At 58.2% G+C, this 16,608-nt stretch overlaps 2 protein-coding genes across 7 annotated transcripts; both read right to left on the minus strand.

Moving 5' to 3' along the window:
* Positions 1–222: 222 nt before the first annotated feature.
* Positions 223–3,104, minus strand: LOC102686721 (zinc finger protein 239-like). Of its 3 annotated transcripts, none has more exons than XM_015340169.2 (2): positions 2,908–3,104; positions 223–1,420 (listed from the first exon to the last, which is right to left on the minus strand). In XM_015340169.2, the coding sequence occupies exon 2, from the start codon at positions 1,348–1,350 to the stop codon at positions 379–381; it is 972 nt and encodes a 323-aa protein (XP_015195655.2). In that variant the 5' UTR covers positions 1,351–1,420; positions 2,908–3,104; the 3' UTR covers positions 223–378. The 3 variants fall into 3 exon arrangements, with proteins under 3 accessions (XP_015195655.2, XP_006625439.2, XP_015195650.2); XM_006625376.3 differs by lacking the exon at positions 2,908–3,104 and adding an exon at positions 2,562–2,860; XM_015340164.2 differs by lacking the exon at positions 2,908–3,104 and adding an exon at positions 2,495–2,860.
* A 2,144-nt stretch (positions 3,105–5,248) lies between these two features.
* wdr13 (WD repeat domain 13) lies at positions 5,249–16,211 on the minus strand. Of its 4 annotated transcripts, none has more exons than XM_069185028.1 (11): positions 16,060–16,211; positions 14,597–14,670; positions 13,805–13,990; positions 13,204–13,435; positions 11,081–11,190; positions 10,697–10,827; positions 9,479–9,786; positions 9,012–9,192; positions 7,311–7,452; positions 5,989–6,107; positions 5,249–5,912 (listed from the first exon to the last, which is right to left on the minus strand). In XM_069185028.1, exons 3-11 carry the CDS (start codon positions 13,843–13,845, stop codon positions 5,728–5,730), a joined length of 1,449 nt encoding a protein of 482 aa, XP_069041129.1. In that variant the 5' UTR covers positions 13,846–13,990; positions 14,597–14,670; positions 16,060–16,211; the 3' UTR covers positions 5,249–5,727. The 4 variants fall into 4 exon arrangements, with proteins under 4 accessions (XP_069041129.1, XP_069041115.1, XP_069041121.1 ...); XM_069185014.1 differs by having other exon boundaries at positions 14,464–14,670; XM_069185020.1 differs by having other exon boundaries at positions 14,415–14,670.
* Between the last annotated feature and the right edge of the window lie 397 nt (positions 16,212–16,608).

Raw genomic sequence — 16,608 nt, forward strand, 5'->3', positions numbered from 1 at the left:
ATTAATTTTAAAACTCATTTCTATTTCTCCTGCTATTCTGTAATTCATAAACATCAACTCCGAATGGGACTTTATCTCTCTCGTGCTGCAGGAAATTCTTCCTCTTCTCTTCAGGAAAACAGCCCTGCGGGACCAGTTCTCTCCCTAAACTAGCACTTTAATAGCTAAACTTCTGCCTGACCCAGACGCTTGACACACACTAAAGAAACAGCGCAGACGAGGGAACTTGGATCCGGGTTTAATTCTGAAAACGACAGTGATCTGCCGCCAGGCTGGAGAGGGAGTCCTGTAGAAAGGGTGTTAAAGTACGAGACCAGAAACGGGGAACAACCCTGCCTATCTGGGGCCACTGCCCGTCTGCTGGGGTGCAGCGGGGCCTCAGGGGTGCGTGCGCTCGTGCGTCTTGAGCGTGGGGGCGTAGGCGAAGCTCTCCCCGCACACGCCGCAGCGGTAGGGCCTGGCGCCCGTGTGCACGCGCTCGTGCACCTTCAGGTTCTTGGCGCGGGCGAAGCGCTTGCCGCAGGCGGCGCACTGGAAGGGCCGCTCGCCCGTGTGCGTGCGCAGGTGCTGCTTGAGCGTGGAGGAGTAGGGGAAGCTCTTGTGGCACACGGCGCACAGGTAGGGCCGCTCGCCCGTGTGCACGCGCTGGTGCACCTCCAGGTTCTTGGCGCGCGAGAAGCGCTTGCCGCAGGCGGCGCACTGGTGCGGCTTGCTGTCGGCGTGCGTCTGCTGGTGCTGCCGCAGGTGGCCGGAGGACAGGAAGCTCTTGCCGCAGAGCTGGCAGCGGTAGGGCCGCTCGCCCGTGTGGACGCGCCGGTGCTCCTTCAGCGACTGCAGCCACTCGAAGCCCTTCCCGCACTCCGCGCACACGTGGGGCTTGGTGCCCGCCGGGCTCCGCGTGTCCCCGCCGCCCGCGCCCTTGCCTGCGGCGCAGGCGTGCCCCTGAGCGCCCAGCCCGCGCGGGTCCAGCACCTGCCCGCACTCGAAGCAGTGGTACAGCCGCTGCACCCCGCTGGCCTTGGAGAGCCGGTCCGTCACCGTCACCACGGTGATGACCTTGCCCGTGCCCTGGCCGACCCCGCGACTGGGCGAGCCCTGCACCAGAGCGCGGCCGGGGGCTTCCTCCTCCTCCTCCTCCTCCTTCACCACGATGTGGAGTCCCTCGTACACGTTCTCGCCCTCCAACAGCGTGTCCGAGTCATCGGTGTCCGATCCGCCTTTGGAAGATGGAGAGCTCGGGCCTTCCGCTGCGCGACTCCCCTGTGGGTCCCGCGCCAGCGATATCTCCTTTGCCTCCTGCTCCTCTTTGATCTCGACCCGGTCTGGCTCGGGAGCGGCACCAGAGTCCATCTTACGTCTCTGCGTTCCACGCCGGTCACTCACAGTCCTCCCCGGTCACTCGTGTGTCCACTCCCCATGTCTGCAGGAGGGCAGAAGAGAGACCAGCCATGAGAGCAGCAGCAGAGTGCCGACAGCTCAATCACAGGGCAGTCCAGCCCTCCAAACCTGTTCTACATTCAGCCTCGTAACCTGCACAATATTTACTTCCACAAAAACAGTACCGAAGAGGTGTGATACTCCGGTGTCAAGCTAAATCTCATCTGGGTCTGTACTGTCTGAAGTTTTCCTTTTTCCTCCCCCTGATCTGCTAGTGCAGAATGATCACTGTGTGTCTCCCAGGAGGGGCTGCTTGTGCAGAATGATCACTGTGTGTCTCCCAGGAGGGGCTGCTTGTGCAGAATGATCACTGTGTGTCTCCCAGGAGGGGCTGCTTGTGCAGAATGATCACCGTGTGTCTCCCAGGAGGGGCTGCTTGTGCAGAATGATCACTGTGTGTCTCCCAGGAGGGGCTGCTGGGGCAGAATGATCACTGTGTGTCTCCCAGGAGGGGCTGCTGGGGCAGAATGATCACTGTGTGTCTCTCAGGTGGGGTTACTGGTGCAGAATGACCACTGTGTGTCTCTCAGGTGGGGTTACTGGTGCAGAATGATCCCTGAGTGTCTCCCAGGTGGGGCTCCTGGGGCAGCTCTCTGGAGAACAGCACCACCTCACCCTGTGCAATGAACAGTCCTCACACACTAACAAAAATGCAAACTGTGAAATTGCGATTGTCTGCAAAGGACACACCCACGTTTAATATAATTATACTTAATTTTGGTACAGGTGCTTGTCTCAGATAATTCACCCAGAGTCCAAATTCCAGGTCGACATCCTATACATCAAGCTACACTCGACTCTCCGATACAGACAGCATCACGCGGACTGATGTCCAGCTGAAGAAGCAAACGTACAGAATCAGTACAGAATAAACACAACTACCGCTACACTCGGGTTTTCACATTTCTAGTGTTTGTAGTCGCAGCTCACGTGACGCTCTGGAACTCCAGCGTGTTGTTTGGAAGACCGTAACGAAAAAAATCTTCAATCTTTCAAACTGGATCTGTCTCGAAATGCATCAAAAACACCCCTAAACACACCGCCCGACACCACAGACCTTGGCCAGCACTACAGCATCAGGCTACCGAAACCCGACTCCCCCCTGCAGACGGTTCTAACGTTACCAGGCCCGAGGGAAGACAGCCCAGGACACGAAGAGGAAGTGCTCTGAATCCATTTCCCCAACACCTTCCCCCGTCCTCCTTCCGGAGAGGACCCGCAGGCTGCCTTGCTGCACGTCAGAGCAACTCGAACACAAAATAAAGAACGGCGCTCAGGGCGTCCCTGCAGCGCTGCCGACGGGACCCGTCGCTGCAGACGGCGCATCTGCACAATCTGCACAATCTGCACAAACTGCAGAAACTCCACAAACTGCACAAACTGCAGCTGCACGCTCTTCCTGCGCCGTGACCTCCTCCCGCAGCCGGCGCGCATGCGCAAGCGCAATAAGAATAATAATAATAATAATACCTGCTGTTTTTGTTTGCGCTTTTGTTCATTTACCAAATGTTCTTTATCAAGACTTGAAAGATTATCTGAGACTGGTCAGAGGATGTGCTGGACACACCATCACCACCCATTACCAGGGAACCTGGAGAGCTCTGCGGGCAACGTGCTATAAAAGGGTTTTACTGGTTTTACTGTTCGGACACTGACGACTCCGCCCCGGAAACCCGCGACTTTCCTTCTCGGATTCCGGTCCGCTTTTATCACCCATTGCTGCAAAATGAAATCAGGGATCAACAGCACTGGATCTCCTTCCCCAAATAAAAGGATCATGCAGGATTCCCCTTCCCGAACACACTGTAGCAGCTCCTGATAGACTTGATAGCGCTGGTGCGAGACGTGTATTCCACAGCATCAGAAGCCTTGTTTTAAACGAAGGATACAAATTTAATTTCAAGAGATTTTAATAGCACCCTTGATGCAACATTCAACAGCTTGGGAACACTATTACCAACCATGGCCAACAATACATTTTCAGAGTACTTTACAAAAATGTTCAAATTCTATTACATGCATTAGTACAAATAAATTAGTATTTGTGTGTATCTGGTATAGTGGTGAGCATAGCTGCCTTCCAAGCAGTTGACCCGGGTTCGATTCCCAGTCAATGCATTGGTGAATGTTTTTTTTAGGGGCGGAGCGGTGGCTCTGTGGCTCGGGATCTGCGCCTGTGGAAGGAATCCCGCAGCCGGCAGAGGAATCCTGCTCCGTTGGGCTCCTGAGCAAGGCCCTTCACCCCAGCTGCTCCAGGGGCGCCGTACAGTGGCAGACCCTGCTCTCTGACCCTGGACAGCAGTCAGAAATGTGTGAGCAGGCGCCCCAGTGGCCAGTGGAAGGAGAGCAAGTGCAGTGTGAAACAGCCCTTCATCTGCCCGAAGGGTAAGAGCGTCCAGCCCCAGGCCTCGGAGTCAGGGAAGCTCCTGGTGCCAGAACCGCCGGCTGCTGCTCAGTCACACGGACAAGGACAATTCCCTACGTTTGCCTCACCGCCTGTTGCCTTCCTTCCTTTCAGTGATCCGAGACGTCTTCCTCGTGGAGGAGGAGAGCTGGGAGGAGGCCCTGGGGCACTGCAGGCTGAGCTACTCCGGCCTCTCCAGCGTCATCTGGGAGGAGGAGCAGGAACGAGCCGGCAGCCTGGCCGCCCCACGTCTGGCTGGGCCTGAGCTGGAGCCTCCTGGGCCACTGGTTCTGGGTGAACAGGGAGCCCCTGCCGCTTCAGAAATGGAGGCAGGGCAGCCCACCCCAGTGCCCTCCCTCCCCGCTCTGTGGAGCGATGTCTGCTGTGGACCGCCCTTCGCTGCGAGGAGAAGCTGAACATCGGCCCCGGGTGGGAGCTAGCTTTCGCCTTCTAGTGTCAGCCCAGGAGAATACAGCACAGTTTCAGTGGGGCTCAAGTACAGTCTGACCACACACTGTGGCCATGTGCTAATGTGCATTAAATAACCTCTTTTAGTTGCCTTTGCAGCACAGACACCAAACCCAAGCCCAGAAATACTTAGGGAAGCCCCTTCAATATGATAACACCAGTGCTTAAGGCAACAATAATATTGGCCCATCTAGGTCCCGGCAAGACGTGCTCTCCTGCAGTGTCAACAGAAGGTCCGAGGGCTTCCTGGGATGAGCTCCAGGAACCGAGTGGCTCCAACACGCTGTGGAAAGCTTGCCTGAACAGTCCAGTATCATGGATCTGAAGGAAATGACCTGTTCTCTAATATTACTCTCCACCATCTGGACGGACACGTACAGCTGTAGTGACAGTGACAGGCCTCTGCTTTCTGTGAGGCGAGGACACTCACTGTGGGCCCTGTGGCTCGGTCTCTTTCAGGGGAAGCAGACTGAGCTGAAGCAGATCTGTACAGCCAGACCATCTGGACCGGAATCTTGACCGGATCCTGGACCGGATTCTCATCGGCACACGCCTGCCTCTGCACACTCATCTTTAAATAACCTGACAAACCATTTGGCTAAAGTTACACTAGTTTAGGAATTACATCAACCTTCAAGACGCATTGTGTATTACCGATTTTCTATATTTCTCTTTATTCCAGGCAACATGAAACAAATGAGCAAAACAAATCCAGGAATGTTTGAGCATCTTAAGGAGGCACAAAATATCCTTACCTACCTCACAAATGTACTCTTTTCCCTTCCTAAATGAAATAATAAAAATGTTACACTATTCTGGAAAGTTTCTGCACCACACTGGTAAAATCTGTCACATACAGCTGACAGAAGCTCAGGAATCGATCTGGTTTGCAAGTCTATAAATATTCAGTATAAGAACAATAGGAAAATCGCTAATCCCTTTTAATAATTATAGCCTTTATTTAAGAATGAAATCCTTTAATCCTTTCCTCCTGTGGCATGCACATTTCTTACAGTGTGTTAAACGTGGGGTTCTGATGCCTCCCTGCACTCAGCCACTCCTGCACCAGCACGCAGACTCACGCCGCTGTGAGCCCGTGCGAGATGTAGCTGTCGGCAGGAGCACGTCTGAGTATCTGTATCACTCTTTTCACAAATCTGCTGGGGGCCTGGAACAGCGACACACACTCCGAAACCAGGGACATGAGAGGGGAGTGATAGTGTTTCATGTTCTGCAGTCCGGGAGCCAGGAGAGATCCGACCGCAGGCCTGTGTCCCCAGCGCCGAGACAGCAAAGGGTCAGGGAGGCACGGAACCGCTGGAATGAGAGGGGTGGGCCCCAGTCCTGCCATCACGCTGCTGTAACGAGGTGGGGTGCGCCCCAGTCCTGCTGTGGTGCGGTCGGGACGAGGGGCGCCCTCACTTCTGCTCCCTCCTCCAGACGATGACCATGCCGGTGGTGTCGGAGGAGGCCAGCAGGCTCTCGTCGCAGTTGAAGCTGACGTCCAGCACGGGGCCGCTGTGGCCCTGCAGCTTGTTCACGATGGCCTTGGAGCTTCTCTCCACGTCGAAGAAATAGACGCACATGTCCTCGCTGCCGGTCACTGCGAGAGAGAGGGCCAGTGGGTACGCTGCAGTCCCCCGATCCCAGGTCCCCCGAGGCGGAGCGGAGCGACTCACCCACGCAGGCCCCCTGCCGGAAGGACATGAGGGGACAGAAGATGCTGTGGAGGGGCTGAGAGCTGTGCAGGATCGGGAAGCTCCTCTTCAGCTGGAGGGTCCCTTCATTGTCCACCACCCTGCGAGCACAGCACACTGAACACACCGCCCTGAACACAGCACACTGAACACACCACCCTGCGAGCACAGCACACTGAACACACCCCCCTGAGCACAGCACCCTGCGAGCACAGCACACTGAACACACCGCCCTGAACACAGCACCCTGCGAGCACAGCACACTGAACACACCCCCCTGAGCACAGCACACTGAACACATCGCCCTGAACACACCACCCTGAGCACAGCACCCTGCGAGCACAGCACACTGAACACACCCCCCTGAACACAGCACCCTGAACACAGCACCCTGCGAGCACAGCACACTGAACACACCGCCCTGAACACAGCACCCTGCGAGCACAGCACACTGAACACACCCCCCTGAGCACAGCACACTGAACACACCGCCCTGAACACAGCACCCTGCGAGCACAGCACACTGAACACACCCCCCTGAGCACAGCACCCTGTGAGCACAGCACACTGAACACACCCCCTGAGCACAGCACACTGAACACACTGCCCTGAACACAGCACCCTGCGAGCACAGCACACTGAACACACCGCCCTGAGCACAGCACCCTGCGAGCACAGCACACTGAACACACCACCCTGAGCACAGCACCCTGAACACACCGCCCTGAACTCACCACACCGAACACACTCCCCTGTGAGCACACCACACTGAACACACCACCCTGAACACAGCACCCTGCGAGCACAGCACACTGTGAGCACACCACACTGAACACACCACCCTGAACACAGCACCCTGCGAGCACAGCACACTGTGAGCACACCACACTGAACACACCACCCTGAGCACAGCACCCTGCGAGCACAGCACACTGAACACAGTGCCCTGAACACACCACACTGAACACACTGCCCTGTGAGCACACCACACTGAACACACCGCCCTGAACACAGCACCCTGCGAGCACAGCACACTGAACACACCACCCTGAGCACAGCACACTGAACACACTGCCCTGAACACAGCACCCTGTGAGCACAGCACACTGAACACACCACCCTGAGCACAGCACACTGAACACACCGCCCTGAGCACAGCACCCTGCAAGCACAGCACACTGAACACACCCCCCTGAACACAGCACCCTGCGAGCACAGCACACTGAACACACCGCCCTGAACACAGCACCCTGCGAGCACAGCACACTGAGCGCACTGCCCTGAGCGCACTGAGCTTGGCTCACCTGTAGAGCAGCAGCTTGTGGACGCAGGCGTTGACCAGCAGGGAGGGGTCGCGGGCCTCGCGGCTGATCCAGGAGCGAGCCGAGATGCTGGAGATGGGGCTGCCCTCGCTCACCACCAGCCGCTTGGCCTTCGTCAGCTTTCCTGGGAGCAGGCGGAGACACGGAGCGCAGGTCAGAGCGACAGCACTCCTCCCCCCACCCCTGCACACAGCCCCCCTGCACACACTCCACCTGCACACACTCCCCCCTGCACACACTCCCCCCTGCACACAGCCCCCTGCACACAGCCCCCTGCACACAGCCCCCTGCACACACTCCACCTGCACACACTCCCCCCGACACACTCCCCCTGCACACACTCCCCCCGACACACTCCCCCCGACACACTCCCCCTGCACACACTCCCCCCGACACACTCCCCCTGCACACACTCCCCCTGCACACAGCCCCCCGACACACTCCCCCTGCACACAGCCCCCCGACACACACTCCACCTGCACACACTCCCCCTGCACACAGCCCCCCTGCACACACTCCACCTGCACACACTCCCCCCGCACACAGCCCCCCGCACACACTCCCCCTGCACACAGCCCCCCTGCACACACTCCACCTGCACACACTCCCCCCGACACACTCCCCCTGCACACAGCCCCCCTGCACACAGCCCCCCGACACACACTCCACCTGCACACACTCCCCCCGACACACTCCCCCTGCACACAGCCCCCCGCACACACTCCCCCTGCACACACTCCCCCTGCACACAGCCCCCCGACACACACTCCCCCCGACACACTCCCCCTGCACACAGCCCCCCGCACACACTCCCCCTGCACACAGCCCCCCGACACACACTCCACCTGCACACACTCCCCCTGCACACAGCCCCCCTGCACACACTCCACCTGCACACACTCCCCCCGCACACAGCCCCCCGCACACACTCCCCCTGCACACAGCCCCCCTGCACACACTCCACCTGCACACACTCCCCCCGACACACTCCCCCTGCACACAGCCCCCCTGCACACAGCCCCCCGACACACACTCCACCTGCACACACTCCCCCCGACACACTCCCCCTGCACACAGCCCCCCGCACACACTCCCCCTGCACACACTCCCCCTGCACACAGCCCCCCGACACACACTCCCCCCGACACACTCCCCCTGCACACAGCCCCCCGCACACACTCCCCCTGCACACAGCCCCCCTGCACACAGCCCCCCTGCACACTCCCCCTGCACACAGCCCCCCAACACACTCCACCTGCACACAGCCCCCCGACACACTCCCCCTGCACACAGCCCCCCGACACACTCCCCCTGCACACAGCCCCCCGACACACACTCCCCCTGCACACAGCCCCCCGACACCCTCCCCCTGCACACAGCCCCCCGACACCCTCCCCCTGCACACAGCCCCCCGACACCCTCCCCCTGCACACACTCCCCCTGCACACAGCCCCCCGACACACTCCCCCTGCACACAGCCCCCCGACACACTCCCCCTGCACACAGCCCCCCGACACACTCCACCTGCACACAGCCCCCCGACACAACCTCCTACACGTCACGCCACCAAAACCGCTAACTGCTCTCGGCCACCAGCGATGACACCACCCTCGCCACACTCCCAGCACCTCTCGCCAGCGCAGTGCGGTGGCACACAGAAGCAGCTCTCCTGGGACTCCCCACCTGTGGCCATGTCGAACAGGAAGGAGAAGATGCTGCCCCGGTCGTCTCCGGCCCACAGGATCCTGCCCGGAGCGTCGAAGGAGAGGGACAGCACCCGGCCCGTGAGCTTGCTGGAGCCACCCTTCACCTTCTTCCCAGTGGAGATGTTCACCACCTGCAGGACGTGCTTGCTGTTCCCCACCTGAGGACCGAGGAGGAGGGACAGAGGGAGAGAGGGAGGGACAGAGAGAGAGAGGAGAAAGAGAGAGAGGGACAGAAAGAGAAAGAAACATCATCAGGAAGAGAGAAAGGATCAGGAGTGAGAGAGGAAAAAGAAAGCAAAAGAAGAGAGAGAGAGAGAGGGATGAAGGGGAGAGCAGGAGAAAAAAACAAAAAGATACCCTGACAAATCATTCCATGAGACGTAGGCCTTTTAAAGCCCAAAGATTCCTCTTCTCATGCGCTCATGTCACGTGACGCTCACTCACCACGGTCAGGTTGTTGTTCATGGGCTGGAAAGTGCAGCAGAGCAGCTCGGAGGCGTCGGGGTCGCACACGGCGCGGATGCAGCGCCCGTCCTCCGTGTTCCAGATGCGCAGGCTGCCGTCCTGCGACGTGGACACGATGATGTCGTTGCTGAGGGACCAGGCGAAGTCGGTGACGGGGCGCTCGTGGCCCCGCAGCGTGACCTTGACACTGGGCGGCGCGGGGGACAGCGTCATGATGGACAGGGTGCCGTCCAGGGAGCAGCAGGCCAGGAGGTGCTTGTCGTCGTTGGCGAACTGCAGCCTGGGAACTGGTGGGCAGGCCAGGGGACAGCGGAGGGGACGCGGGAGAGAGGAAGACAGTTTAACACCTTCATCTTCAAAACCGGCCAGGACATCGGCCCGAGCGCTGCTGGGACAGGGGCACCTGGACAGGTCACCCCTTCGCACTCACACAGGAGCCCGGGGCCCTTCAGCACCCCTCTATTCTCCTGCAGGTTTTGACTTCACACCTTTCTCCTCCCCCTCCTGCCTCCTCCCCTCTCCAGCTTTTGTTCTGCTGTGCTATTCAATCTTTGCCGTCTGCTCTGTCTTTCTCACACTGAAGAAGGCTCCAGAGCCAAAACGTTGTGTTTTCTCTCTTCTCTTTTCAGCATGGAATAAACCTATTACTTGTTCCTTTACATGTAAGTACTGCAAGGTTCTACAGGAATACATTTTCTTTTAAAGGCCAAATTCTGAAGAAGTGAAGGGGGTTACGAACATGAGGAGACAGTTTGGCCCCCCTGCCTGTCTGGTAGTTAGCAGATAATTGGTCCCAGGGTCTCGTCCAGCTGGTTCTTGACAGAAGCCAGGGTATCGGCTTCAACAGCATGTCGGGACAGCTTGTTCCACACTCCCACCACCCTTTGTGTAAAGAACTGCCTCTTGTTCTCAGTTTTAAATGCACTTCTATATTGTCTATATCTATCTTCATTTTAAAGTATATTACACTTATCCAATTAAACTGGAAAAAGTATTCCCTTATAAGGATAACCTGTAAAGGCAATGGATTCCTTCACGACAGTGACTTTCCCAGACACCAGTGGAAAGGCGAGCTGCCAGCGGCCGCTGTGCTCGTGTCTGACTGGCGCGGCGCTGTCGTGTGGCCGGCCCTGTGTGCAGGAGGAGGGCTCCGCGCGCGACAGGCGTTCAGTGCTCCAGGAGGGTCGGTCCGCTCACCAGCAGAGTCCACGTGCTGGTCGAAGATGTGGTGCATGCCAGCAAAGGCGTAGTTCTCGCTCAGCGTGGTGTCTCCAGCCATGGCGCGGCTCGCCTCTGCCACAGAGGTGGGCACCAGGCTGCCAGGGGGCCTGCAGACCAAGACAACGCGCCATCAGGCCACAACCTGGCTGGTTCAACACGCTAGGATTCAGCCCCAGCGCCGCGGTGCTCCCACAGACCAGATACGCCCTCCTTCCCCCCACTTCCTGTCCTGACAGGGAGTGACCAGGCTGACAGCACGTGTCCCGAAGTCACACGCCTGGCTGAGCCTGCAGTCACTCTGGGGGTCACCAGCACCCCCAGGTGGAGCACGAAGGAAGTGGCCAAGGGCAGGGGCCGTACCTCTCGTCGTACACTGCTCTGTTCATCTGAGCCTGCAGCTGGTAGGAGCCCCGGCTCACGGACCTGCGGTGCCCGCGTGCTCCCTGCGCCCTCGGGTCCTCCTCGAAATCCTGCAGGTGAGAGGGACAGAGGGCCTGAGCAGCAGCGCATCACAAGCCCCGGCAGCCCTGGGCCTGGAGCACAGCCGCCAGTCTGTCTGCATCAGGCCCTGCACCAAGAGCAGCACCACATTAGAAGCGAGATAATTCTGTGCTTCCTATTATCCCAGAGCCAGTCCCCTTACTGAGAGCCTCCTGAGACTCGGACATAGGGGGCTGCAAATTACATTCAGGTCGAATCAAGATTTTATGATTTCACTCTAAACTGGAGCTGGTACACTAAGACCTCATTCATGTCACACACCATGGAAATGTTATTGTAAACATTAAGTAGAGTGAACAGTTTTGTTGATGTACTGATAACTGGACTCTCTTTTGACAGTTTAATTTAATTGTTAAAACAGAGTACTGCCCTTACAGCTGGGTTCAAAACTACATCACAGCTTGATCTTCCCCCAGTTGCCAAGCGGCTGGTCTTCCCTTCCCTCTTGTTGTTAAGCATTTTGTGATTACGACAAAGAAAGTGAACTGAACATGCAGCCACAAGACTACTGTGTCACACAGCTACCTCCCTCATACCACAGCAGCTCTCAACGCATCATCACAAAGACCATTAACACAAAGCTCTCCGAGACCAAGGTCCTCTCTCACAGCGCGCCTGATGCCCCTCTCTCTCACAGCGCGCCTGATGCCCCTCTCTCTCACAGCGCGCCTGATGCCCCTCTCTCTCACAGCGCGCCTGATGCCCCTCTCTCTCACAGTGCGCCTGATGCCCCTCTCTCTCACAGCGCGCCTGATGCCCCTCTCTCTCACAGTGCGCCTGATGCCCCTCTCTCTCACAGCGCGCCTGATGCCCCTCTCTCTCACAGTGCGCCTGATGCCCCTCTCTCTCACAGCGCGCCTGATGCCCCTCTCTCTCAGTGCGCCTGATGCCCCTCTCTCTCAGTGCGCCTGATGCCCCTCTCTCTCACAGCGTGCCTGATGCCCCTCTCTCTCACAGCGTGCCTGATGCCCCTCTCTCTCACAGCGTGCCTGATGCCCCTCTCTCTCACAGCGTGCCTGATGCCCCTCTCTCTCACAGCGCGCCTGATGCCCCTCTCTCTCACAGCGCGCCTGATGCCCCTCTCTCTCACAGCGCGCCTGATGCCCCTCTCTCTCACAGCGCGCCTGATGCCCCTCTCTCTCACAGCGCGCCTGATGCCCCTCTCTCTCACAGCGCGCCTGATGCCCCTCTCTCTCACAGCGCGCCTGATGCCCCTCTCTCTCACAGCGCGCCTGATGCCCCTCTCTCTCACAGCGCGCCTGATGCCCCTCTCTCTCACAGCGCGCCTGATGCCCCTCTCTCTCACAGCGCGCCTGATGCCCCTCTCTCTCACAGCGCGCCTGATGCCCCTCTCTCTCACAGCGCGCCTGATGCCCCTCTCTCTCACAGCGCGCCTGATGCCCCTCTCTCTCACAGCGCGCCTGATGCCCCTCTCTCTCACAGCGCGCCTGATGCCCCTCTCTCTCACAGCGCGCCTGATGCCCCTCTCTCTCACAGCGCGCCTGATGCCCCTCTCTCTCACAGCGCGCCTGATGCCCCTCTCTCTCACAGCGCGCCTGATGCCCCTCTCTCTCACAGCGCGCCTGATGCCCCTCTCTCTCACAGCGCGCCTGATGCCCCTCTCTCTCACAGCGCGCCTGATGCCCCTCTCTCTCACAGCGCGCCTGATGCCCCTCTCTCTCACAGCGCGCCTGATGCCCCTCTCTCTCACAGCGCGCCTGATGCCCCTCTCTCTCACAGCGCGCCTGATGCCCCTCTCTCTCACAGCGCGCCTGATGCCCCTCTCTCTCACAGCGCGCCTGATGCCCCTCTCTCTCACAGCGCGCCTGATGCCCCTCTCTCTCACAGTGCGCCTGATGCCCCTCTCTCTCACAGCGGACATGTTGCCCCAGTCCTCCCCACAGGGGGGCGAGGGTGTGCTGGGCCTGACACTGAGCCTGACGCTGGGCCTGACGCTGGGCCCCACAGCCCCCCGGGCTCACCTCCATGCGGTCCAGCGTGGTGCGGGAGCTGCGCACGCTGCTGGCGCGGAAGCTGCTCTGCTCAGACAGGGGCCCGTACCGCAGGCCAAGCAGCTGGCTGCGCAGCTTCAGGTACTGTCTGCGCAGCCCGGGCTCGAAGCCGCACTTGGCATTCTCCCGGAGCAGCTGGCTGCGCCGGCGGATGTACTGCGTGCGGAACTGCGGGAAGGTAGGCGTGCGGTAGGCGTTGTACCTGCAGAGAGAGAACGAGCACGGCTCAGGGACCACTGGGGGAAATGAGGCGAGAAGACACGCAGGGAGGACAGAGCAGGCGGTATTTACAGCACGAGTCGCCCCAGAAAGAGGGGCTTCAACACTTCCTCTGCTCCAGACTCAAGCGGTCTCCCGGTTTTTAATTCGGCTGCAAAAGCTTCAAAGTCCAAGACAAGGAAGACAAGGCAGGGGTATGGAAAATGAAATCCTTCTGAACTTGAAGGCAGTTCCAAGAATTCCCCTGGAGTTCCTCTGCAGTTCGAGCAGCAGACGGCCGGGGAGAGATCCGGGGGGGACTCTCTCTGGAACAGTCAAAGGTTAGTGCGGACGCCGGAGGGAAGGGCTGTACCTCGCGTCCACTGCCAGGACCTGCTGCCACACAGCTGCCATCCCCCGCGGCCGGGGTACGAGGCACCGCGGCTCGGTCCTCACGGGGCGTCCCGCTCGGGGTCCGCGGCTCCAGGGGCTCGACTCCGGGCTGGGCGCAGGCGCGACAGTGCGAGCACAGGCAGAACGCGCCGCCGGCGCAGGGACGCTGGAAAGTGACAGCGCCTGTTAGGACTCTCGCTCTCGCCTGGACGTCCCGGAGCTGCGCCGCTCTGCTCTCAGGGCCCAGATTTTGTTACTTCTGGTTTGTTTATTGTATGATTCACCATTATTGCATTACTGCCTCTCTCATTTATCTCACGCCACAGTATATTTTTCACTGCTAATATTTTCCACCAGCTACGCTGTCGTCCTCCAACACCCCTGCGCGGCGCTCGTCCTGCTCAGGCCTGGGGAGAGAGACAGGGCTGCGCACAGTTACGCCGCCTCCAAGCACAGCCATGGAAACCACAAACGCAGCAATTTGTAAAGATTTAATCGGCAGCTTCTGAGGAAGAGTGAGAGGAAACCGATTCCCCTGTTGAAAGACGAGCGAATTCCGAATGGAAACATGTTTTCGCATTTCACTTAACCTGACTCAGGACAGTTTCATCTCCTGGGAGTTAGTCCGTATTGCATTACCGGGCCAGCCAGGCCGGGCCTGGTCAGTACTGGGACAGGAGGCCTCTCAGGCAGCGGGTCTCGGTCTGGGTCCTTGAGGAACTCCACCCCTGCAGGACCTGATACCACAGGTTCTGGGGTGCCTGGACGTCACCTGCTAGCTGGTTTAGACTCTTCTCTCCTCCTCCTCAGTTTCAAGAATATCCTGAATCTTCTTATTTCCTGCAACTTCAGAATACAAACGTTTCTGCATCATCTCTTCAACCTTCTAATGAAGAACTTGCTCCCTTGTCTCTAACTAAGAAGCCCTTACTAAGCAGTCAGCGTACAGGACCAGCCGCCATGGGTGAGGCGGATATTGTATCAAGCGTCTTCTTGAGCCCAACTGGTTACACGTCAGCTGAGCCGAATGAAGGAGATCTCAGAGAACGCCACAGGTAGATACTGATTACAACCCCCCGAGATGATTTCAAACATTTGCCTGCGATTATGAAACAGAATCTCGCCGTCCCTCAGGACGGTACTGTGGAGTGCCCCTGAGTTCTGTTTGTACCCCAGGTACCCCCCCACAGCGGCTGTGCACTGGGGCTGCCCTTTGGAGAAAGTGCTCGATAAACGAAAGCAGTTTGTATGACATCTCATAACTCATCATCAGCTCTGCAGCTCTAAAAATGGGAAAACTGCAAACTATTCCGCACACTCATGGTTTCACACCAGTAAACGAACATGTAACTCAATTCACCAAATGTATGTTACATCCATAAAGAAGGAGATGCACGTCTTATTAAATTTATTTATTTTTAAATTTTAGCTACTTGAACTGCATTTGGAATTGAAGTAGAAATAAAATATGCGAACTCAGAGGTTTAGTGCTCTAGCATAATGTGGCCATACTGGGTAATCTTTAATGGTATTAAAGGTATCTTTAATGTGAGGGCCCCGCGAACTCCCCTGCCTCTATCGTGATCGCCCCGAAATGTCCGTCAGGCCGGTTATCGATTCCCGATCGGAAAGCAGATCGGCAGGAAGACCCCGCCCTCTGGACGAACACGCAGCGGCGATTGGCGGAGGACACTGTCAGTCCCCGCGGGGACCGGCTCCTGCCGCAGAGCCCGGAAATGGACGCGATGCTTCTGACAATTAACGTCCTCGAAACGGACCCTGTGTCTTCCTACCCAGCCGTTCACACATTAAGTAACGACATGACAGAGAAGGGTGGAAAATCCCCATTGTACAATCCCCTCCTGAGAGTGCCTTCTGTTTCGAGGTCTCCCGTGTCTGTCGCTCGCTGCCGTGTGACCTGCAGCTCTGTGCAGGTGAGCGGGCACGACAGGGCGCGACAGCCCTAGAGAGAGCCCTGCAGGGCTCGTATCCCTACGCCTGAAGAAACCTAGTGTTCCTCTTCTCCTCCTTTCAGCGTGCAATAAACCATTACCTGCTCCCCTGTACGCCTACATGCCTGTCAAAATGGCTACGTTAGCTTTAAACTCGAAATGAACCGTTGGATTCTCCTCTCTGAAGCTGATGCCCAGGCAGCCCCACTACACACCAGCGGCCCTTCCCTGTCAGGTGGAGACGTGCGCCGCACAAGCCGGCGCAGGGTGCAGAGACACTCACAGCTCACGGCGAAAGCGCGGCGCTCCTTTTCATGGCTGCTGAAGGGGCTCCGCTTCCCTGCTCCGCCGCTGCACGGCCGCTCCCCTCCGGTCAGGAACCGGGTCCGGTCGGCTTGTGCGGGGACACCGTCACGTGATGCGCCGCGCTCGCCCCCGCGCCTCCACGGGCCCGCGCAGCGCGCCGCCGCGGACCGCGTGACTTCCAGCCCCCGTTCCTGCTTGAAGTTTCAATTCACTGCGTTTCGATTGAACGAGCCGCTGCAGCAGTTTGGATGTGAAGAGACATAGACATTTATTTCATGCAATAGCAAAATGAGAAGAAGGTTATAAGGCTTTGATTTTTAACCCATACAATCGATATTCAGGACGTTAGCACACTGGCTGCTCAGACGGCAAGGGCGTCCAGCTCCTGACTGGAGGGTCCCGGGTTCAATCCCAGTAGGGGCGAGTGATGTAGCTCTAATCCTTCCAGACGGCTCCCAGGTCCACCCAGCCTGCTTTCCACATGAGCACCAGTACTGGGGGTTAATCCTTCTGGGGTAATAGGCTG

Source organism: Lepisosteus oculatus, chromosome 2, assembly GCF_040954835.1.
Source record: "Lepisosteus oculatus isolate fLepOcu1 chromosome 2, fLepOcu1.hap2, whole genome shotgun sequence".
In the NCBI taxonomy this organism is placed as follows: domain Eukaryota; kingdom Metazoa; phylum Chordata; class Actinopteri; order Semionotiformes; family Lepisosteidae; genus Lepisosteus; species Lepisosteus oculatus.